At 46.9% G+C, this 21,066-nt stretch overlaps 1 protein-coding gene across 3 annotated transcripts in view; it reads left to right on the top strand.

Annotated features, from left to right (window-relative positions):
• Window positions 1–9,471: 9,471 nt before the first annotated feature.
• Window positions 9,472–21,066, top strand: part of NTRK3 (neurotrophic receptor tyrosine kinase 3) — a 421,404-nt gene continuing 409,809 nt past the window's right edge. Inside the window, exon 1 of one of the 3 annotated variants that reach the window (XM_080980344.1) lies at window positions 9,472–10,425. In XM_080980344.1, the coding sequence (XP_080836470.1) occupies window positions 10,178–10,425 (248 nt within the window). In that variant the 5' untranslated portion in view covers window positions 9,472–10,177. The remainder of the gene's footprint in view (window positions 10,426–21,066) is intronic. The other 2 variants (XM_080980345.1, XM_080980346.1) reach the window with 2 other exon arrangements.

The raw sequence follows: 21,066 nt of genomic DNA, 5'->3' as shown, positions 1-21,066 counted from the left end.
TTGGTGATTGTTACAACCAAGAGATCCAAACCTCTTCTCTTCGATCCATGTCCACTACACCTAGGCATATTGGCTCATAATTATGTATCACAAAGAGCTCTTTGTAGATACCACCACACTGGCATCTAGGAGGAGCTGGCTTCAATGGTAGGCAAGGAAAAGGAAAGGTGGTCCAAATCAGGATAATAAAGGGCAAAAATAAAAGAACAGGGTACCAATCTGGGTTGTCCCTTGCTTATAGGTATGAAATCTCCTCTTGAAAAGGTTCTTCATGGTGCCCCAGGAGAAAATAACCAAGGACGCTGCTGCAAAATTATACTGGATTGATTGATTGATAGCAGTTCAATTATTGTGGCTTCCCCAAAAGAATCCTGGGAGTTGTAGTTCAGCGAGGGTGCTGAAAAGTCTATGTTACGGCATGGAGGAGAGGGAACCAGTGACCCACCCAGTGATGTTTGCCTCCCAGCTCCCATCAGCCTGGCTGGCATGGCCAAAGAGCTGTAGTTCAGCAGCACTGCGGAAGGGCTGTAACTTAGTGGCATAGCATGTGCTGTGCATGCAGAAGATCTTGAGTTCAGTTCCTGGCATCTCCAGATAGGGCTTGGAGAGAAGCCTGGCTGAAATCCTGGAGAGCTGCTGGCTGCCAATGTAGACAATACAGAACTGGATGGACATAGGCAGATTCCTCTGTTCCTATCTGGATGATCATAGATTCTTGCCATTAGAGAATCTTCTCCTGTTCAGAGGTCTGTAGTCCCTAGACACTCTGGGGAGAGGAAACAACTGGGAAATCAATTTGAGGCACACTCTTGTCTTTTGGCTTGCTGGGAAAAGGGGGTCAGTACAAAGAAAGCAGCAGTTGGACCAGTTTCTCCTGCTCATGCTTTCCTGTCTTCTAAGGTCATCCTGAGCATCTGCTGGGACCTAATTGGGAGCTGGGTACAAGCTTTGCTGCCTCCAGCCGCCCCCAGCTGCTTGCAGATTAACCCCGTCTGGTCCCCATCTCCCTAATTTGGCAATGCAGCTCCCGAGAGTGACAGATATCAGCTTTTCCTCCCCTTTCCACCCACACCCTCTTTCCGAGTCTCTCGGGTAAGGCTGATCTGTTTGCGAAAGTCAGTCTCGTTGCAACACGTGGGCACCTTCTCCCAACACACTTGGGGAGAAGGGGGGAAAAAGCAGGCACCACATCAAAAGCTGCCTTCGAGCTACTCCGAGAGATAATGGGGAGGAGGGAAGGAAGGGGTAAAAATATGGAGTTCTGCTGTCAGCACTGTTTCCTTTTGATGCATGTGTGAGCTGAACAGCTTTGAAAAGCAAGGGAGGGTGAGCAGACTCCAGTGGGGACCGTGAGGACTTGGATTCTGCTGAGATCTTGTGTCTACCCCCTTTTGTGATGCTTTGAGCAGTAGTGGAGACCTTCCACCCCACAGACCTTATTAATAGGCCCACCACTTCTCTTCATCTGGCATGTGAGGTTGTTTTCGCCAAGCTGTGCCCACCTGCCTTACCCCTGATGTCAGATATGGATGGTAGCAGCTGGTGCCCATTGGGGACTGATAGGACAGAAGACTGGGAGGCCGACACTAGTTGAAGCCAGAGTCAATGACCTCCCCATCCTCTTACTTACAATCAGACAGAGGGGGGCTGGCTGAGGGCAAGCCAAGGTTGTGGGGCTCATTTGCCCCAGTGGACCAGACTCCACTGGGAGTGGGGCAGGGAAAGATAGAGATTAGATGAAATGGTCTTTGCAGGTACCACAAAACACCACTGTTATTTGAAGTGTTATTTGAAATTCACAAAACCTTCTCCAGAGCATCAAGCCATGTTCTTCTGTAGAACGGTTTAGGAACAGGGTCCCATCCTGAAAAGTGGAATTTCTCAGATCACCATGCCTGCTCATTTCATTTATTCTATAGGGTCCTCCTATTGTTTCCCTCCATTGCAATAGTTTCTGCATCTGTTCCATGTGCACAGGTAAGCACACCTTACCAGAGGCCCGATGGAGAAAAGCGGGGCTCCTTCAATGTGCACACAGCTGCAGGTTGTGCTGGGCCAGCCCTTGTACTTTTGCAACTGAGAGACGAGACCTTCTATGCTTTGGAGGGAAATTGAAAATTCCCCTTAGCAGGAACCCATTACTAGGGATCTGGGGATTTAGGCTGCTGTCTCAGAGGTGTTTGCAATGAGCTCTGGTGGGAACCGCAGCAACTTTATCAATTCATTATAGAGGAATTGAAAACCTCTGCATATAGATTTACACTCCATTATCATGCTAACTCAGACATAAGCCCTACTTTTTCTGAGGCAGGGAACATCCCAGCTACAGCCTGGGGATTGAATTAGAACAGATCAGGCAGGAATGACATTGGGAAACATGGCAAACTATGTGTGTGTGTTCAGGCTCCATCATTCTAGCCCAACTATAGCCAGAGCTGTGTGCAATCTATGTCTGTTAAAAATTAAATTAAAAGATCTTCTGAAATACTAGCAATAAGATAAACCAGATTCTGCAACAAGACTAGCAGTTTGCATCCCTCCTATTTTGCACAATGTATTCTGCAATATTTTATTGTTTTGCTAGGTTTATTCTGCTTCTGCAGTCACAGGGCTGTGTTAGTAGATAGAAAGGGCAGTGAAGTCCTAACCCACAGTAACCTAGCCAGTGTGGTGTAGTGGTTAGAGTGTCAGACTAGGACCTGGAAGACCAAGGTTCAAATCCCCAATCAGCCATGAAGTTCACTCACTTCCGGGTTTTGATCATTCATGAGCCAATTTGTTCGGGAGCCAAGGCGTTCGAGATCCAAGGTATGACTGCAATCACAAATAAAATAGGCAGAAGATGCAAAACAATTTTAAAACATCGCTATGCACTTCCTCCTTCTCCATAAGTCTGGGCAAAGAAGTGCATCTTTATCTGTCATCTGAATGAAAATAACAGAGATGCACTTTGAAATGTGGGCAAGGGTTTGTCTCCAGTTCCAGTCCTACTCAGAGTAGACCCATTAAAATTAAAGTTAATCACAATGGACTTCAATGAGCCTACTATGAGGATGAATAGCATTGGATCCAGCCCAAGGTATCTCCCCCCCTCCCCCATTTAGGAGAAGGCACTGAAAAGCACTGAAGTGTATGCAAAATGCATGAATTTAAATGTGGGCTTTTTGTGTGTTCCTTCAAATCACCTGCACGAAAGAAGATTTAACAGACCTATAACTGAGCACCTGCAAAACTGAGATGGTGCAGAATTAAACTGTTCAACTCGTCCCACGTTTCCGCTATGGCAGTGCTCAGCTTATGCTGTTTGTTTGTGGATGTAAATTATGGGGAACTGATTCAGATTATCCTTCCCAGACAACAGGAAAGTATCATTGTCCCATTGGTGCTTCATGCTGTTTGCAGGCTGATATGGATGGGGCACCAAGACTGTATCTTGGCAAGAGGCAAGACCAAAAATTGTTGCCTCCAGTCAGCATAATACATCTTCCCAGGATGCAAGAGGGAAATGTATGTGAAGGCTGAGTACATTTCCTTCCTTTGACTTCTTTCAGAGTGCTGCAGCAGAGGAGCCATAGATCAGCGGTGAAGCACCTGTGAAGCAAGTGTAACATCCCAGCTTCAATCCCAGGCATCTTCCATCAAGAGGACCTTTCAAAACAGATGGGGGACCCTTTTTGGCTCCACAGGCCAGATCCTTATCAGGATCAACCTTGTGGGCCAAATTTGACTGGTGGGCAAGGTCACAAGATGTCATTATTACATTGCATGATTAACAAGTGGTTGGGTTGCCCATCTGTCAAATGCATGGCTTTGCAGGTCTCCGCCTTGCTCCTCCTTTAAGCTCCTGATCTTAAAAGTACAAAACGGGAGTGCAGGGAAACATGCAAGAGCTCCAGTTTCAGCCTGAAAAGGGAGAACGGGAACTGTCTTAAAGCCTTTTGCAAAAGTGCTGTTTGAAGCAGCCAAGGAGGGGGTGGGGGTTGCATCAAACAGCCCTTTTGAGAAGCACTTTAAAGTTTAAAATGCTTTGCCCAAGAGTCGTTGTCATATGACTAAAATTTATGGATCCCCCCCTTAAAAGAATTTCAGAAACCTTCTCTAACCCCTGCAGAAGAAGAAGGCCACCATGCAGAATTTTCTCCAAATATCTGCTGCCACACAGAGACACAATGTCCTGGAATGACACAATCAGGATGCAGACATGTGAGCAGAAGTTTCAGAGTGTGGAAGTCAGCATGCCAAATGCTATTTTGATATAGATTAGTACCCCCCCCCCCATGGCTTCTATGCCTTCAACAGACAGATATTCAGGAAATGCAGTGATCAGGAAGCTACAACCACTGGATTTCTGCCTGCATTGCCATTAGAGCCCAGGTATTTCAGAAGCCCGATTTCAAAATGTACATTCTTTTGCAATTCAGAAATCTCATTTTCACATGAAGGTGTGACACATTAACACATTTGGGTTGTCACATGACATCTTGCTGACAAAATATTAAAGTTTTGGAATCTCGAGCTACAGTAGATGCTGGCAAAGTTGTCAAATCAAGTTTGCAAATGAAGGAGGCGTTTATGTGCCACCCAAAATAGACAAGAGGTGGGAAAGGGAAGTTAATGGTGGAGAGGGAACATTCTCCACCCCCTCTTCCAGAATAGTAGAATTTGGAGTCACCCGTGGGGACTGAGAAAAGGAAGTACCTTCCAGGGCTGCAAGCCCAGGCACACTTACTTGGGGGTAAGTTCCATTGAACTCAGTGAAGCATACTTACAGAATAAGCATGCTTATATTTCTGCTTCAGAAAACACTCTCTATTTGCTTACATAGCATCAGAATAAAGGAAGTTGCCAGTGCTTAAGGAACTACCTATTTTCCCTGAGTGCTCACTGGAAGGACAGATCGTGAAGCTGAGGCTCCAATACTTTGGCCACCTCATGAGAAGAGAAGACTCCCTGGAAAAGACCCTGATGTTGGGAAAGATGGAGGGCACAAGGAGAAGGGGACAACAGAGGACGAGATGGTTGGACAGTGTTCTCAAAGCTACAAACATGAGTCTGACCAAACTGCGGGAGGCAGTGGAAGACAGGAGTGCCTGGCGTGCTCTGGTCCATGGGGTCACGAAGAGTCAGACACGACTAAATGACTAAACAACAACAATTTGTTTCTTGGTCACAATTCAAAGTGTTGCTATTGACCTTTCAAGATCTAAGAAATCTTGAGTCCAGGATACTTGAAGGACCACTATTTCCCCCAAGAGCCTGCCCAACCAGGCTTTGCTCAGGCCCTGCCCTAAGTGGCAACATGAAGCATGGCCTCCTTATTTGTAGTGTCTTAGAATCATAGAGTTGTGGAGCTGGAAGGGATCATGAGGATCATATAGACCAACCCACTACAATGCAAGAATATTTCACCCAACTTGGGGCTCGAACTCACAACCCTGAGATTAAGAATCTCATGCTCTACCAACTGAGCTATTCTCGAGACTATTAAAAAGTCTTTGGATCGCCCTGCATTTGACCATCTGCCAGACTACCAATCTCATACTACAAAAAGGTAGCAGGTAAAGACTTTGGGTGGGATCCAGAGTCCTGCTAGTTGAACTTAGGTCCCACTGAAATCAATGAGACAAATTAGTTATGATGTGACTAAGTCCTATTGAATTCAATGGAGCTATTCCCAGATAAGTGGCGCTAAGACTGGAGCCTTCACTAGGATCCACTGATCAACAACAACAACAACAAACCTGTAATCCCATTCCAGAGCAGGTCTTCTCAGTCAAAAATGTACCTGACCCACAGGACCTCAACTTTGACCGGGCTTCAGTTTAACTGTCCAGTTACCATTTTCTCCAAAAGAGTTGCACGGATTTGGCAAACGGGTTTCTCTAGTTTTTAATTTTAATGGCATTTAATTTTGTTGCTGTTTTAGAAGCTGGCTGCCACTGGTGTCTTTGATAGCCTTTTATTGTTTCATATATATATATATATATATATATATATATATATATATATATATATGAATTTCAGTTGGTGTGAGATTTCTCCAGCAACCTGTAGCCTTCCCAACTTCTTGATCTGAAAAAGCTCGAAGAATTTATCTCACGATGTCAAAGCTGTTGGGCTTTGATGAAGTGCTGGCACCCAGGAAGGCTGCAGAGTGCAGACCACAAGTGAGGCAATTTGCAGAAAAAAAGCAAGAACCCTCACAAACACCCCCTCTACCACCTCAAGAAGTAAAGTAAAGTAAGCAACTCAAAAACTCTGCACTTCAGCCATGAGAAATCTGCCCAAACTTTGTCTTCCTTTTGATAATTTTCAAATGCAATTTCTTCATTAATTACCATTCATTAATGGTAAAACAACAACAACAACAACCAGGAGAAATGTTCAGCACAGCACTAATTTTAAACAGTATATGTGAAATAAATTGAAGAAGCAAATATATCAGATGTATATCAGTTTGGAGCCTTGAGGTGCTGGATAGTGATCCTGCCCCACTGCCTTCAGTCTAGAGCAGCACAACTCTATGTCATAAGAAAGAAACTGTTTCAAACGATGAAAGGAAACTTTGAATCCAAAGCATCCATCAATAGTGGAGGAGGCTGCCCACTCGTGTCTCAGCATGACTCACTGCTCTGCCCTTCTCAACGCCTTCTGATCATCCTTGGCTGAGTCTGCAGGTCATTCTGTCACATCTCAGTGGTGGGTGTGATCAGATCGCTCCTGAAATAGGGATGCAGGAAAAGTGACAAATCGCAGAGGAGGCTGCCTATTGGGTCTCTGCAGGAGTCCCCTCTCCAAGCTTGCCTCCCAGGAAGCTGCCTTATATAGTCAGACCATTGATTCATCTAGCTCAGTATTGACTGCACCAGACTCCGCCAGCCAGGTGCCATCCTGATGTTTGGGACTAACAATTGTTACCAGTGGTGGCTGGTGCTGATTCCGACTGGTAAGGCAGAAGGTAGGGAGCCCCAACAGTAGATGGAGCCAGAGACAATGACAGGCAGATCCAACACCTTCTGCATTCATCTCCATCCTCTGTCCTGCTGAGTTGTACAAGTGCAATACTGAGGTGGAGGAGGAGGGAGCTGGCAGGCAGTCCCACCCCCTGGACTGGTTGACATAAGAAGAGCCTTCTGGATCAGGCCAATGATCCACCCAGCCCAGCATCCTGTTCTCACAGATGCTTGAGGGAAGTCAGCAAGCAGGATTTGAGTGCAAGAACACTCCCCTCTCCTTTAGCTTCTGGCAACTGATATTCAGAAGCCTTCTTGCTGCCAACTATGGCAGCAGAACACAGTCATTATGGCTAGTAGCCATGGCTAGAGCGGTCCTCCATGAATTTGTCCAATCCTCTTTGAAAGCCACCCATGTTTGTGGCCATCACTGCCTCCTGGTTCCATAGTTTAACTATGCGCTGGCTGGTGGCATGATGGACCAGCTTCCACTGCCTGTGGGTGGGCAAGAAGAGCTACATCAAAACATCTGGAGAGGACTAGGTATGCAAAGACTGGCCAACACAGACGAGCAGAGGGGTCTCTGAGGTTTCAGACCAGAGCCTACTGCTCCCTACCTGAAGATGCTGGAGACTCAGTCTAGCCCCTTCTGTATGCAAAGCACATAGAGCTTATGCCCCCTTTCTCCTTCTGATCAAGGGATTTTGTTCAGCATCATGACTCATGCATAAATACCAGGAGGGGGCTTCTCTCCTAAGGGGGGCATTTTCTCTCTCTCTCTTTTTCTTTCTTTCTTTCTTTCTTTCTTTCTTTCTTTCTTTCTTTTTGCTTTCTAGAATAAAACCTCTTTTCCTCCGCTGATGCAAAGAGTGCTCCTGTTTCTCGGTCGGAGTGGGGTAGCAGTTAACTCAGCTCCAATAAGTTTGGGAAACACTGGGCTCGAAGAACGAAGCTTTTCCGGCGCAATGTTTTTCCCCCCTCTCCAAGAAACCAGGAATTCTTTCCCCAGGATTGCGAAAAGAGAGGAGGAAAGGGAGAGATCGAGAAGCCGGAGAGGGAGATAGATGGATCCACCTGTAAGCCCGCGCGGTCCTGCGGCTGGAAACCTCGAAACTCCGCCGGCTTCGTGGCTCTTGTGTCTGTGTGCAAAGGAGCAGAAACAAGAGGCGATTAAAAGAGATGGGGAAGGGGGGAGGAGGGAAGGAGAAGCCACAGAGGTGGGGGAAGAGGAAAGCGCCATAGTGGAGAAGCAAAGCAAATTAAGCAGGGCTCTGATCTGCTTGGGTAGCCGCCTGCCCCAAAATGCACCCTGCATCTTAATTCGCTTCAGCGTTGCTTACACACGCACATACATCTCCCGGTGCCATTTCGGCTCCCTGAAATCAGCCCCCACCACCATCATTCTTTTCCTCTTCTTTTATTTATCCCTGCAAAAACCCGCCACTACTCTTTTGGACGCCCCCTTTGCAATTTCCCAAACAGTCTCCCCCTTCCTCCTGGCAGGTCCCCTCCCCCTTTTAAGTCCTTCGCTCATTTCTCTCTCTCTTTTTCTTCAGACTCATTTATTTCACTTCTTTTAAAGCTTGGGAATCCGACTTGAAGAAATAAAATAAAATACACCAACACCCCACTATTATTATTATTTTTTTAAAATACTATTATTCCTTTTGGATGCAGGAAAAGATTAACATTGCCCTTCTCTTGTTTGCAGATTCTGACTTGTTTGCTCGTGGGGTGTATCTCTCTTCGCCGCAAATTCTGCCTTTTCAGAAAACCAGATTGCCGGAATAGAGACGTGATTGGCGCGTTTTGTTTGTGTGTGTGTGTGTGTGTGTGTGTGTGAGTGAGTGAGAGAGAGAGAGAGAGAGAGAGGAGCCACAACAAGAGTGGACCCCCTCCCCCGTTCGGTTGCAATCCCACCCGGAACTTTTCTCACGTGCAGATCTCGCCAGGAACGTTTCCTCGGGTGTACGCCAGCCCAGTCCACCCGCGAGTGGCACAGGTCCGCCGCGCAGTCACGAGCGCAGACTGCGCGCCCACGTGGTTCTCAAGCCCTTTTCCCGCGCGTGTTTCCTCCGAAGTAAAAGACACCACCCTTCCCAGGAAAAGGCGCCCGCAGGATCGTCGCCCCTTCCCTCGATCTCATCGCGGGCAGAGTTCCCGAGGATCGACGTGCCTTAGAGGATCGCTAGTTCCCCCCACTCGCCAATCCACCCCCTCCCCTAAGAGGTAGTAGGCGATATTGCGAAGCGGGCGAGGAAATCCTCCTTTCAACAACCAACAAACAATCGCCCACCGCGCAGGCTGAGGGGGTTCCCTCTTGCACCTCGGCCTTGCACGGCGGAGGGGGGGGGGAGGAGAAAATTAATCTCTCGCGCTATATCGCTTGCGCGCATATTACATCTTTCTGCAGCACTGCCGGGCGTGGGAAGGGCTAGCTGGCCGGGTTGGAGGACACACACACACACACACACGACAGGAGGCGGCGGCGAAGGAGGAGGAGGCAGGGAGCCCCCCCTCTTCTCGTGCCCCTCCATCTCCTCCTCTCCCTCTGCGTGGCGTTTTTTCTTGCAGGTGTTTCAATTTTAATTCTGCCCGGTAGGTGGGACTTGGTGACTTTAAGCACCATCATATTTCGCCCCCACCCTCCTCTCTCTCTCTTCCTTTCCTCCTCTCCCTCCTCCTCCTCTCCTCGCTGCCGCTGCTGCTGCCTTCCCCCCTCTTCTGTTGCAATCTTCACAAGTCTCTGGGAGAGCAGCGAGCGAGCGAGCTACGGTGGATCAACAAGGCACCGAGAAACGCCAGCCGCACCGCGCACACACCAGCCAGCCAGCCAGCCGCGATGCAGCGCTCACCGCTACAGTAGAGGGAATAAGCCAGCCTCGCCGACCTGCCCATCATGAGTCTATCGATGGAAGGATTTTTTCTCTACATGCCTCCGATCGCTTGAGGGTGGTTTGTTTTGTCTTTTTTTGTTTTTTGTTGCTTCCTCCCCTGTCCTCGCCCCCCTTCTCCCTTAAAACCTCTCTCTCTCCCCCTCTCCTCTGTGTCCTCCCCTCTTTCCCCCCTCCCTTTCCACAACCTCCCCCCTCTTATTTCTTTCTCTCTCCATCCCCCCTCCTCTCTCTCTCTCTTTTGGATCCCCGTCAGGCTTAATTTTTTTTAAATTTTTTATTTTGTATATATCAGTAATTCTTCTGAAATAAAGCCACAGCGAATCGAAGATGGATGTCTTGTTTTGTCCGACCAAATGTAGTTTTTGGAAGGTTTTCTGGCTCTGGAGCATTTGGGGAGACTTCTTGGTTTCCGTCTTGGGTTGCCCTGCCAACTGCCTTTGCAATAAGACCGAGATCAATTGCAAAAAGCCGGACGATGGGAACCTCTTCCCCCTTTTGGAAGGGCAAGATTCAGGCACGAGCAACGGGAATACCAGCATCAACATCACGGACATCTCTAGGAATATCACTTCGATGTAAGTCTTGTTTCTTCACCCCCCCCCCAAAAAAAATCCCTCCCCATTTCTCTCTCTCCAAAGCTGTGTATTAGTACATGCATGTGATATTTGCAAAGGGGGATAATGGGGGTGCCTTGTGTACCGAATAGAATAGATGCCCCTTCCCATTGCTCTCGTTCTCTGTGTATAAAGATTGGGGCATGTGCATTTCACTGAATGCAGATCTCCCTTTGGTTCTCTTTCAAAAAAATATATGTGTGTGTCTGTGGGAGGGAGGGTGGGAGGGAGGCCCCTCCAAATCCCCCCTCCTCCTCATCCCTCCCCCTCCTGCTGGAAAAAGCAACAGTTTGGATCAGACTTGCCATGGCTATGAAGTCAATAAGGGTTTGTTAGCACCCTCAGGAAGAGGGAACCTCTGGCTATGTGTGTGTCTGTGCATAGATGTGTCTGGAAGATCATGTACGATGAAACCTCCAGTCTCCGGCTTGCTTTAACTGTGTCCGAAGAGGAACACACACACTCTCTCTTTGGGAGACTTGCCATGATAATAGGATGGGTTTTTTCTCCCTCTTTCTCCACTCCAGTTCTCCTTTCTGTGTCCTCGTTTGTGCCTTCTCTCTCTCTTTAAAAAAAAGAAGCTTCACCGACCCTGCAGCTTTTCTCTCTTCAATGCACACATAGATTTTGGAAATAAGACAGGGAGGGCTGTCCCTTAAGTAGCTTATTCGAGATCACATTGTGACATATATTTTGTTGTTGTTGTTTGTTGCAAACAAGGACTCTAATGCCAGAGCAGCTTCCCTGTAGCTTTCCCCCCTCTTGCAGTGGATGTTTTGATCTCACAGTCACTGGGGTGGGGGTTGTGGAACCAGGGAAATACACACACACACACACACACACACACACACTCTCTTAGTGGAGTGTCTATTTAAAATAAATAAATAAAGCAAATGTGATTGTTTTTGTTTTTATTAAAAAAAATCCAAGTTCCTTTATGCTTGTTAGGAGATCCTGGTGGTTAAATCTCAGGCAAAAGCCCATGGACCTAAGAGAGGCAAGAGTGAGTAAGTAAGGGAGGGAGAGTAAGTAAGGGGGAGAGGGACAATCCTTACCACTCTTCTTACAAGCACCATATATCTAGATTTTAATTCTGTATGTATATTTTTATTTTTTAAAGAGCCATATCGGCTGAGATCTCTGCATAGTGTCAGTTTCCAACAATGCAGATATATCTTTTCCTTTTTGGGGAGGGCTGGGCGACGCTAAAACTCTGAGCCGTTTCATTAGCCTAATGCTAATTGAAATAGGGTTATTGTGCAGCCTCAGTAAGTTGCCTGTGGGAGTCAAATTAGGGTGTGGGGGTGAGGAAAGTGGATTTCTTTATTATTTATGATTTTTCCTTTGGCAAGCAAATGCACGAAGGCCAGGACTGAGCAATGGGGGGGGGGTTGATTATTGGTTAATTAAAAGCCCAGTTGTACCCAACACATCATAGAAGGACTAGGACATAAGATGGAGACAGGTGCCTTAAGGATGCTCCTCTGTCTTTCCCCCTCCCACCTTACCCAAAGGATGTGCTCTAAGTGCAGCTTTGGGGAAATGGCCCAAACATTCGTTTGGAGAGCCGTGGCAACCTCGTCGTTTATTAATTTATCTTTTCTGCACCGTACAACTGGCGTGGCCGTCTTTAAAGCTGTCAGGAGTGGCCCTGCATGCTTTTCCAGGGATGGCTCTGTACAGAGGAAAGACTGTGTGCCCCAGCCTGGCAAATACATCTACAAAAGTTACGAGACTTCAGGGACTTGGGTGGCTGGAGAAAAAGGAAAAAAGGAATTCTCTTTCGGTTTGCAAAAGCTTCCCTGTTTGTGGTCACCTGGAGGTGACGGTAACTCACCAGAGGCGACTGGGCAAGTGGCTGTTTTTGAAGCCCCCGGTATGTTCCTTTGTAGCTGCCCCCTTGTTGCCCATTTTCTATTCTCCCTTTACTGAATATTCTCCCAATGAAAGCAGAGAAGCCTACTCTGGGTATAGCACCACCATCCGTTCCCAGATGTGCCCCATTTTTCTGCTGCATGAGGAGTCTTCCAGGAAATGCTAGGGAAAAAAGTAAAAGAAAGTAATGTATTCTCAGTTTGGTGTGGTTTGGCCTTTTAGCTTTCGAAAGCACGCTTTGAAGGTGCTTTGAACTAGCGACACCCCCCCCCCCGCAAATCTCTAAACGAAACTATGTCTCGAAAGAGCCATTTCTAGCATTTTGCTCCATGTGTATTTAAGCCAGCGTGTCTATATCATAATCTGGACTGCTGGGGGAGATATGATTATGTGAATCTTTTGTATCCGGAAAATAACTTGACTGCTTTGAAAATGCTGATCAAGCTGTTAGCAAAGTAGATGGAGGGCCCTTTCAAACTCCAGAATGAGCAGAGGTTGTATGCGTGTGTGTTTTGAGAAAGAGAGAGAGAGAATCTTTTTTAATGTCAGGAAATGATCTGAAGTTGTCAGGTTCACTGGAGGATTGAATCTGTCCTTGATCCAACTTCAGCCTTTCCAAATCGCTCAGGAAAAGGCACCGTTGTTGTTTTACAGCCTGGTTGTAATATTTTGCAAAATTATGGTTTGGGGCTAAGAAGACAAAGGAGGAAGATTAATTATTTTCTTGAAAAGGTGTGGGAACAACCCTTTAAATGTGCTTAGGAAATACATAAGGATGGCAACATCATCCGTGGCTGTCAATCACAATAGCTGAACTTTATGTTCAGGGGCAGTCTACCACCAAGTACTGGATGCCAGTGACAAACAACAAAAGAGAGCTGAATCCTTCAAGCCTTGCTTGTGGGCTGTTCAAGGGGCACCTGGTTGGCCACTCGGGGAAACAGGATGCAGAATTAGATTGACCCTTGCATTGTCTATTATGGTATGTGCAATTATGGAAGACTATCAATTTTTCCCTCTCTCCCTCCCATCCTCTGCTTATTAAAGGAGGTTACGGTGTGGGTGGGTGGAGGACTGTTTTAACAAAAGAAACATTTCACAAGGTTATGGCAGATGAATGGGTTCAGAGAGAAGATCAAGGGATCAACCTTTTCCTTTCTTCCGTTTTATGCTTAAGCCCCCTGATTTGCCCAGTAAGACGGTGCACAGCCCAGATGCCAGGGTGAAGGGATGGGGAGATGTGAGAACCGCCTGCTCTGGACTTCCCTCTGTGAAATGGAGTAACCTGCTTTCTTCATTAAAGATGGCCTAACTGGTTTATTGTGAGATAACAGTCTCTCTGTTTAAGCCCAATTAGGGGCTTTTAATTTCATTAACTGTGTTGCTTGGTGGGGGTCACTTGCTTTGGAGAATTATGATAGTTGGAGACTTTCGTTGGCTGTAGGTGCTTTCATGTGGGAAATGAAAAATCAAAATGATAGCCGCTCTTCAAAATAATCTTGAGCCTTCCTTTTCCTTCTTTTCAGGAAGGAAGCCAGTGCTGCCTTTAGGCAGACTGAAGCAACTGCCTCGGGTGGCAGGTGCTGAGGGTTTTCCTCACAAACCCCTCCCCCTGCCATTCCCCTGTGTTGCCACAGGGCCTGTTTTGGCCCACATAATTTGGCCTATTGCCTCTGGTGTGGAGGCAGATGCAATCCCACCACCAGTGTTGAAATAAGAGTCAGCTTCCAGTCCAAGCAGCTCCATTGGGGACTGGTGGGTCAGAGAAGGCAGGAGCCCACTAAACCTAGTGCTGTCTCCATCCTCTCCTCCGATGAGGCCTGCAGGTGCAACATTGAGACTTAAGGAGGAGGAGCTGACAGTCATTAATACTTTCTGGAATGTTGGTAAGCAAGATGGCAAGGGCTCACTAAGGTTGGTAGGTCAGTGCGCTGTTCACCCTAATGGATCAGCCTTCACTGATCGGCTTCTGTCCTCAGAACAGGAGGGGGCACCCTCATCTTCTTTCCCTTCCGCAGCAAAACATCTTTGGTTGGTTCTTACAAGAGCTTGGAATGGGAAACCTGGCACCACTTTGGGGTTATACTGTCTAAGGCAAGATTGCTTCAGAAAGCGTCCTACTAATGTCAGCTGCAAACAGGGCCCATGGTTGAGGGGTTGAGTTAGAGAAAGGTACTTGACTTATTGTGGAGGAGAGATATTGACAGATATTGATGGCTAGCTGGAAGGGGAAGGACCACAGCTTAGTGGTGGGGCATGCTATGCATATGAGAACACCCGGGCTCTTTCACTGGCTTCTTCAGATAGGGCTGAGAGAGACTGCTTCCTCTCTCTCAAACCCTGGAAGGCCACTGCCAGTCAGTATAGGCCAGTTGTCTTCAACCATAAGAACACAGGGAGAAGCCTGCTGGATCGGGTCAATGGACCTTCTGGTCCAGCATCCTGCTTTTACACTGGCCACTCAGATGCCTTTGGGAAACCTTCAAGTAGGAGCTGAGCTCAAGAGCATTCTTCCCTCCATTTGGGGCTCTATTTCATAATCATTTACCATATATTTGCACGGTGGTAGTGCTCCTGTTGTGACCCACTTTGGATCAGGCCAGTAGTGGGTCCTGACCCACCAGCTGAAGACCAGTGGTAGACAGTGCTGAGGCAGGTTGACCAGTGGTTTGACTTGGTACAAATCAACTTCTTAATGTTCCTCAGCAGAGAAAGAGCTGGTGCTCATAAATCCACAGGCCTATCTACAAGCCAAGGTCTGCAAGTTGGCTGCAACCTGACTGCGTACCCTCAATACCATATTAGCCATAGCGGTGGAACCATGATGTTTTCTGATATGGTGGTGTGGAGCTGTGTGTTTGTTCTTTCACTAATCTTGATTAGGTTGAGTTTGGCTTGTATGGTTTTTTGGGGGAGGGGTCTTGGCAGAAGTCTGCTTGGCTTCAAAACAACTGGGGAGGAGATGATAGCCAAAAGAGAAAAGCGAGGGGGAGCCTCCTCACCACAAGAACTTATATTTTGAAATCAGCTCTATGCTCTCTGGCCTTGGGCCATCCCCTGGAGGCCTCCATCCTGATTATTGGGTTTTAAACATCAGATGTTCTTTATTATGGTCAAATAGTTATGTTATCATTGTTATGGCATGTGTGCCTGTAATACACACACGCCACAAAAAATATGTAAGAAGCTGCCTTACAGAGCCTGGTTACCGCTCTATCTATCTTGGTGCTACATATCCCAGGAATAACCAATGTGGCACCTTCTAGATGCTCTTGGACTATAAGTCCCATCAGCCCCAACCATCATGGCCAGTGATCAGGAATGATAGTTCAGCACCATCTGGAGAGTACTGCATTGGTTACCTTTGATCTACTCTGACCAGAAGCATCTCTTCAAGATCTGAGGCAGAAGTCTTAAACTGGAGATGCCTTCTACATTTCAAGCATGTGTCCTGGTGCTGAGTGATGGATTAAGGTGCTTCCATGCAAAGCGTTTGTGAGTCATCAATCGTGCTGAATCAGCCTGCCAGACCTCATAATAGCATTTATATGGCACTTTAGAAGTGTTCAAATTGCAAAGCATACATTAGCTTGTAAACTTTACAACAACCCCTGTGCAGGAAGTTCAGCATTAACTCCCTATTGTGGGAAGCAGGTGGTGGTGTAGCCTATATAAAGCAGCTTGCCTGAGGTCACCTAAAGAGTTTGTGGTAGAGGTAAGATTGGGCATCCATACATTCTTGGCTTCCTGCTCATCTGTTCTTCCAATCCAGTGGTTAAAGTGTCAGATGAAGACTGGATGGACTCAGCTGTGAAGCTCACTGAGTAACCATGGACCAACCATCTTCTCTCAACCTAAAGTACTTCACAGGGAGGTCATGAAGACATAAAAGGGACACCCTCCTTGGAGGGAAGGTGGATATACATGTAAATATGCAGTAAACAATCACAATCAACACTGAACTGATCCCTCAAGTTGATTGCCTTCAGTTCAGATGGACTAGCTTGATTGTTGCAAGTGGAAGCACCTTAATCATTCTATATCCATTCATCCATTCATTTCATATCCACAGAGCTCAAGGTGGCACAGATGCTTCTCCCCTTTCTTATTTTATCCTAAAAATATCTCTGAGAGGAAGGGTAGACTGAGAGATAGCGGCTTGCCCAAAATAATCTAGTGAGCTTCATGGCTGAATGGGTTTTGAGTCCTGATTGCCCAAGTTCTAGCCCAATACTTTAACCACTACCCCAGTTGTGCCAAAGCTCCAGTGGTAGCTCCACCCTGTTCCCACTCATCAGCTGGTACCTTCTTCTTAGAGGTACTTCCTGAATTTTGTGGTTTGCCATTACAATTTCTGATTAAACAACATCTCATGGAAGTTCCTTTAGCTCCTCCCTTGAACTATTGGGCAAGTTAATGGAGATGGAGTAACAGGTTGTTGAAAAACATTGGCATGTGAGTAGGATGAAGTGGGCAAGAACCTTTCTGGTCAGTTAATCAGTCACCCAGTTAGGAGCATAGGAAGCTTTCTTGTACCAAGTGAGATCATGAATCTGTCCAGCTTGTCATTCTCTGCACTAACTGACAGTTTCAGACCAGGAGTCTTCCCCAGTCCTATCCGGGCATGCTGAAGACTGAACCTGAAACATTTTGTATGTAGAGCCTGTTTTTGTATGTAGAGCTGTTCTGAGACCCTCATCACTGTTCTCATGCTTCTTCCTGCATCTAGGAAGCATATAGATTTGAATCTGGCCAGAACATAACCAGGCCTTTATTTCATTGTGTTGGTTGAACCTTGGCCAGAAACTGATGCATCTGATGGCCATGCTGCCTTGTTGCAATAGGTTTTCGTTGCTTTTGCTTGTCTTTCTGCCTGCAGAATGGTGGCAATACAACTGGGCAGTGGTTATGGTAAAACCAAGGCTGAAGAGCCTGTGACCCTCCAGAAGTTGTTGGGCTTGCCCATCATCCATGGCCATTGACCATTCTTGAAGGAGAAGGAGCTGATGGGAATTGGAACCAACAGCATCTAGAGGGCTTCAGATAGTGGTGGCTGGTGCCCTTTGCAGCTGGTAAGGTGCTGGAACTGAATTCTTGTGAGTTCCAGCTGAAAAAAGCCCTGGGTGGAACCAACTATTTCTAATTTTATCCCTATCCTTCTCTCTGCTGGGTTCTACAAGGGCAACACTGAAATTAAGGAGAAGGAAGATGATAGACTGCTATCTCCTGGAATGGTTTTAAGTAAGGAGGTAGGCAAATAGGAACTGGCTGAGAGCAGCCTGGGATTGGTGGGGCAGCTCCCCGTTTGTCCAAACGGACCAGCCTCCACTGTCTGCAGACCCCCAGCCCTGTTGTACCATAACCACTACCCCATCACACCCCCGTAACAACATCTGTTTGTGTTGTGCCTCTGATGGCTGCTTGCAGATGTGTCTACTGGAATGTCGATACCAGCCTGAGGTGCTGCAAGGTGGGGTGGTACTGGCAAAAGCCCAGGCACTTCCCCCTCGAAGCAAAGGACCCCAGCCTGCTGCCACCTTCCAAATTTGGCTGCTCTGCACCATCCGTTGCCTCGGTGTGATATGATCATCCTCGGTGTAACTCAGTCTGCTCGTTTAAATGCTTGTTGAGAAATTGAACAAAAGCCTCAATTAATTAACGTTCTGCTTTGGATGGGTTTTTCCTTCTCTCTCTCTCTCTCTCCCCCCCCCCCCCATTTCTCATCCTCTCCTCTCCTCTTCTCCTTCTGCTCTCTCCTCCTCGATCGCGAAGCCGTCATTTTTGTCGGGGGCGAAGCAAGTGCTGTATGCTATTGTGTGCTGCAAAAGAGAACCAAGGTCAGGGGCAACCGGAGGGAGTGGGAGAGTCTGAGAAAGAGAGGTGTGGGCTGGGAGAGTGTTACTTAGTGAGAACTCAGAAGCTTTCTGAGAGATGATGCCTCGTGTCTGTCTAAGGTGGAGGAGGTCTGACGAATCACTAGACTTTTATTTATTTATTTTTGCCAGCACACACAGGGCAGAATAGAAGACAGTGTAGATTCGCAACTGCCCTGTCCCCCTCCTGATGGACGAACTGTAGCTCAGTGGTAGAGCATCTGCTTTGTATTGAGGAAGTACATTTCCGAGCACAATTCAAAGTGTTGGTGCTGACCTTTAATGCCCTGAATGGTCTCAGCCCAGTATACATGAAGGAGCGTCTCCACCCCCATCGTTCAGCCTGGACACTGAAGTCCAGCTCCGAGGGCCTTCTGGCAGTTCCCTCCCTGTGAGAAGTGAGGTTACAGGGGACCAGGCAGAGGGCCTTCTTGGTAGTGGCACCAGCCCTGTGGAACACCCTCCCATCAGATGTCAAGGAAATAAACAACTATCTGATTTTTCGAAGACATCTGATGGCAGACGTGTTGATCTTTTATCACTTTTATTATTATTTTTAATAATATTCTGTTGGGAGCTTCCCAGAGTGGCTGAGGAAACCCAGTCAGATGGGTGTGGTATAAAGAACAATAAATTATTATTTTATTATTATTATTATTATTATTATTATTATTATTATTATAGCCCGGTTCAGTCCCTGACATCTCCAGGCAGGGTTGGGAGACACACTTCTCTGAAATCCTGGAGAGAAGAAGGCAGTCAGGGTAGAGCTGGATGGACCAATGGTCTGACTCAGTCCCTTGTAGCTTCCTTTGTTCCTACGTTGATTGCTTTTGTGGAGAATAGAGAAACGGAAGTTTGAATGCTTGCTGAAAGTAGCCTACTGTACCAAGGCAAACTTTTTATTAATTGCTCTGCCCACTCTTGCCTCTGGCCTTGTCTGTTACTTGTATGTGGCCTCTGGCAGGAGAATGTGGCCCCCAGCCTGAATAAATTTTCCTCACGTCTGCTGTGTGCAGAGAGCTTAAAAAGCTGATTCCCAGATGTGTGTGTCGAGGCACCACTGATATCCATGATACACTTGCTAGTGTGAAGTGAGAAGTGAGATGTTAAGGCCTTTTCTGAGCCCAAAGTGTTCACCCACAGTGCATTCATGAGCTTAGTCTTACCTTCTCTCCTCTCTATTATAATTTACTTGGGTGTGTGTGAAAGAGAGGTTTAAATCCCTCCCTTGGCCATGAAGCTCAATCAGTGACCTTGTTTGGACTGCATTTTCTCCCTGTCTAACCTACCTCACAAGGTTGTTGTGAGTAGATGCAGTGGTGATGACTATGCCCAGTAGCCTGAGTTTCTTGGAGGAAGAGCACAGCAACAGCAAGCCTTCAGCCCCTCTTTATCAGGGTGTGTTCAGAGCATTCTCCCACCAATGCATGACAACAGGGATGACTTACCCGGTGTACCTCTGCAAGAGTAGGTGTTCAGGGCTTCCTTCCTCCTAACAAACACTGACTTGTGCAGAGACACAAGGAGAGAGGGGTTCTCTTCTACCAGTGGGCAATACTTACCCCCTTTAAAAAGAACCCTTTATGAGGTTAAGGGTGCAGGGAACCTCCAATTTTAATTGGGAAAAAGGTTTCTCTTATCAGATGTTGGGGCAACACTGCTTTAATGAGCTAGCTGGGCTTCCTAGGAAAAGCAGGCAGAGCCCTCTTGTGCAGGAGTGTGGTTCTCATGGCTTTCTGTTGAATAGCTGGAGACCTGAGTCTTCTTTCCCAAAAATGCTGCAGATAGTTCTGTCTTTATGATTCCAGGGATCATGTCTCAACTGTGAGCCATTAAGCTCTTCTTGTCCCTTGGGAGTCACATGAGCAGAGCCATTATCTGTTGTCATGTAGAGCTGGGCGTAATCCTTGGGTGAACAGCTGTTCCAGAGGACAGGACATCACTGAGCACCAGTTACCTGAGCATTCTCTCCGGAGACCTGATGTTTTGTCTCTCCTTCCCTCCCTCCTTTGGACAAACCTTGTATAACCAACAAACAATGCTGATCTTCACCTCCTCACAAGGACCACATTGTCTTGCTACAAGATGCATGTTGACCTTTGATGCATTGGCAGAATCCAAGGCCTGTGGACTGTTGGCTATGAGTTATGTTTGCAGTTCCCATTCATTAAACTTCAGACAAAGTGTGTGCTTAGCCTGGCTCATTTGCTTTATTTAATCAGTTGGGGCAATGGTTTTCAAGCTGCGTCCTAGAGAAGCCCACGGTTCTCTGACAGATTCCCAGGAGTTGCTTAAGAAAATAGATCAGTAGTGGTGGACAAGCTTCCTTGAAAGTCAGTTTTCCTATTGCAGCTGATATTCTGCATCCCCACAAATTTCCAAGATTATTTTTGAAAAACCATCCCAAACCAGTCCTAGGCCTAATCTGTGCCATTTCTGGGTAGGACTGGGTAAGACTCGTATCTGAAACCCTGGAGACCAGTCAGTGTAGACAATAGGAGCTAGATGGACCAATGGCCTGACTCTGGATAAGGCACTTCCTGGTTCTACACCAGCTTTCAATCTTGAGCTTAAACACATGCTCAGCAGCTTCATGTGATGCTCAGCTGTAGCATTTCAGATTGCATGTTGAAAAGCTTTCCTGCTTCAATGCTTTCGCATATCTTCCCATATACATAAAAATGTAAGACTGTTGTCACGCTGCAGTTTTTGTGGTTGTTGATAGCAGCGACAACCTCTAGTTAAAAACTGCCTGCAGAACTTACATACTGGGAAGAGAGCTCTGGTCTTTCATTCTCCTTGATACGCTAGTCTTCTAAATGTAGTGAGTAGTTGGCCAGAGCATCATTTA

The sequence above is a fragment of the Podarcis pityusensis genome (assembly GCF_964106645.2).
Source record: "Podarcis pityusensis genome assembly, chromosome: 14".
Lineage (NCBI taxonomy): Eukaryota > Metazoa > Chordata > Lepidosauria > Squamata > Lacertidae > Podarcis > Podarcis pityusensis.
The sequence above is the reverse complement of the archived record's forward strand: the minus strand, read 5'-3'. Positions and strand labels throughout refer to the sequence as shown.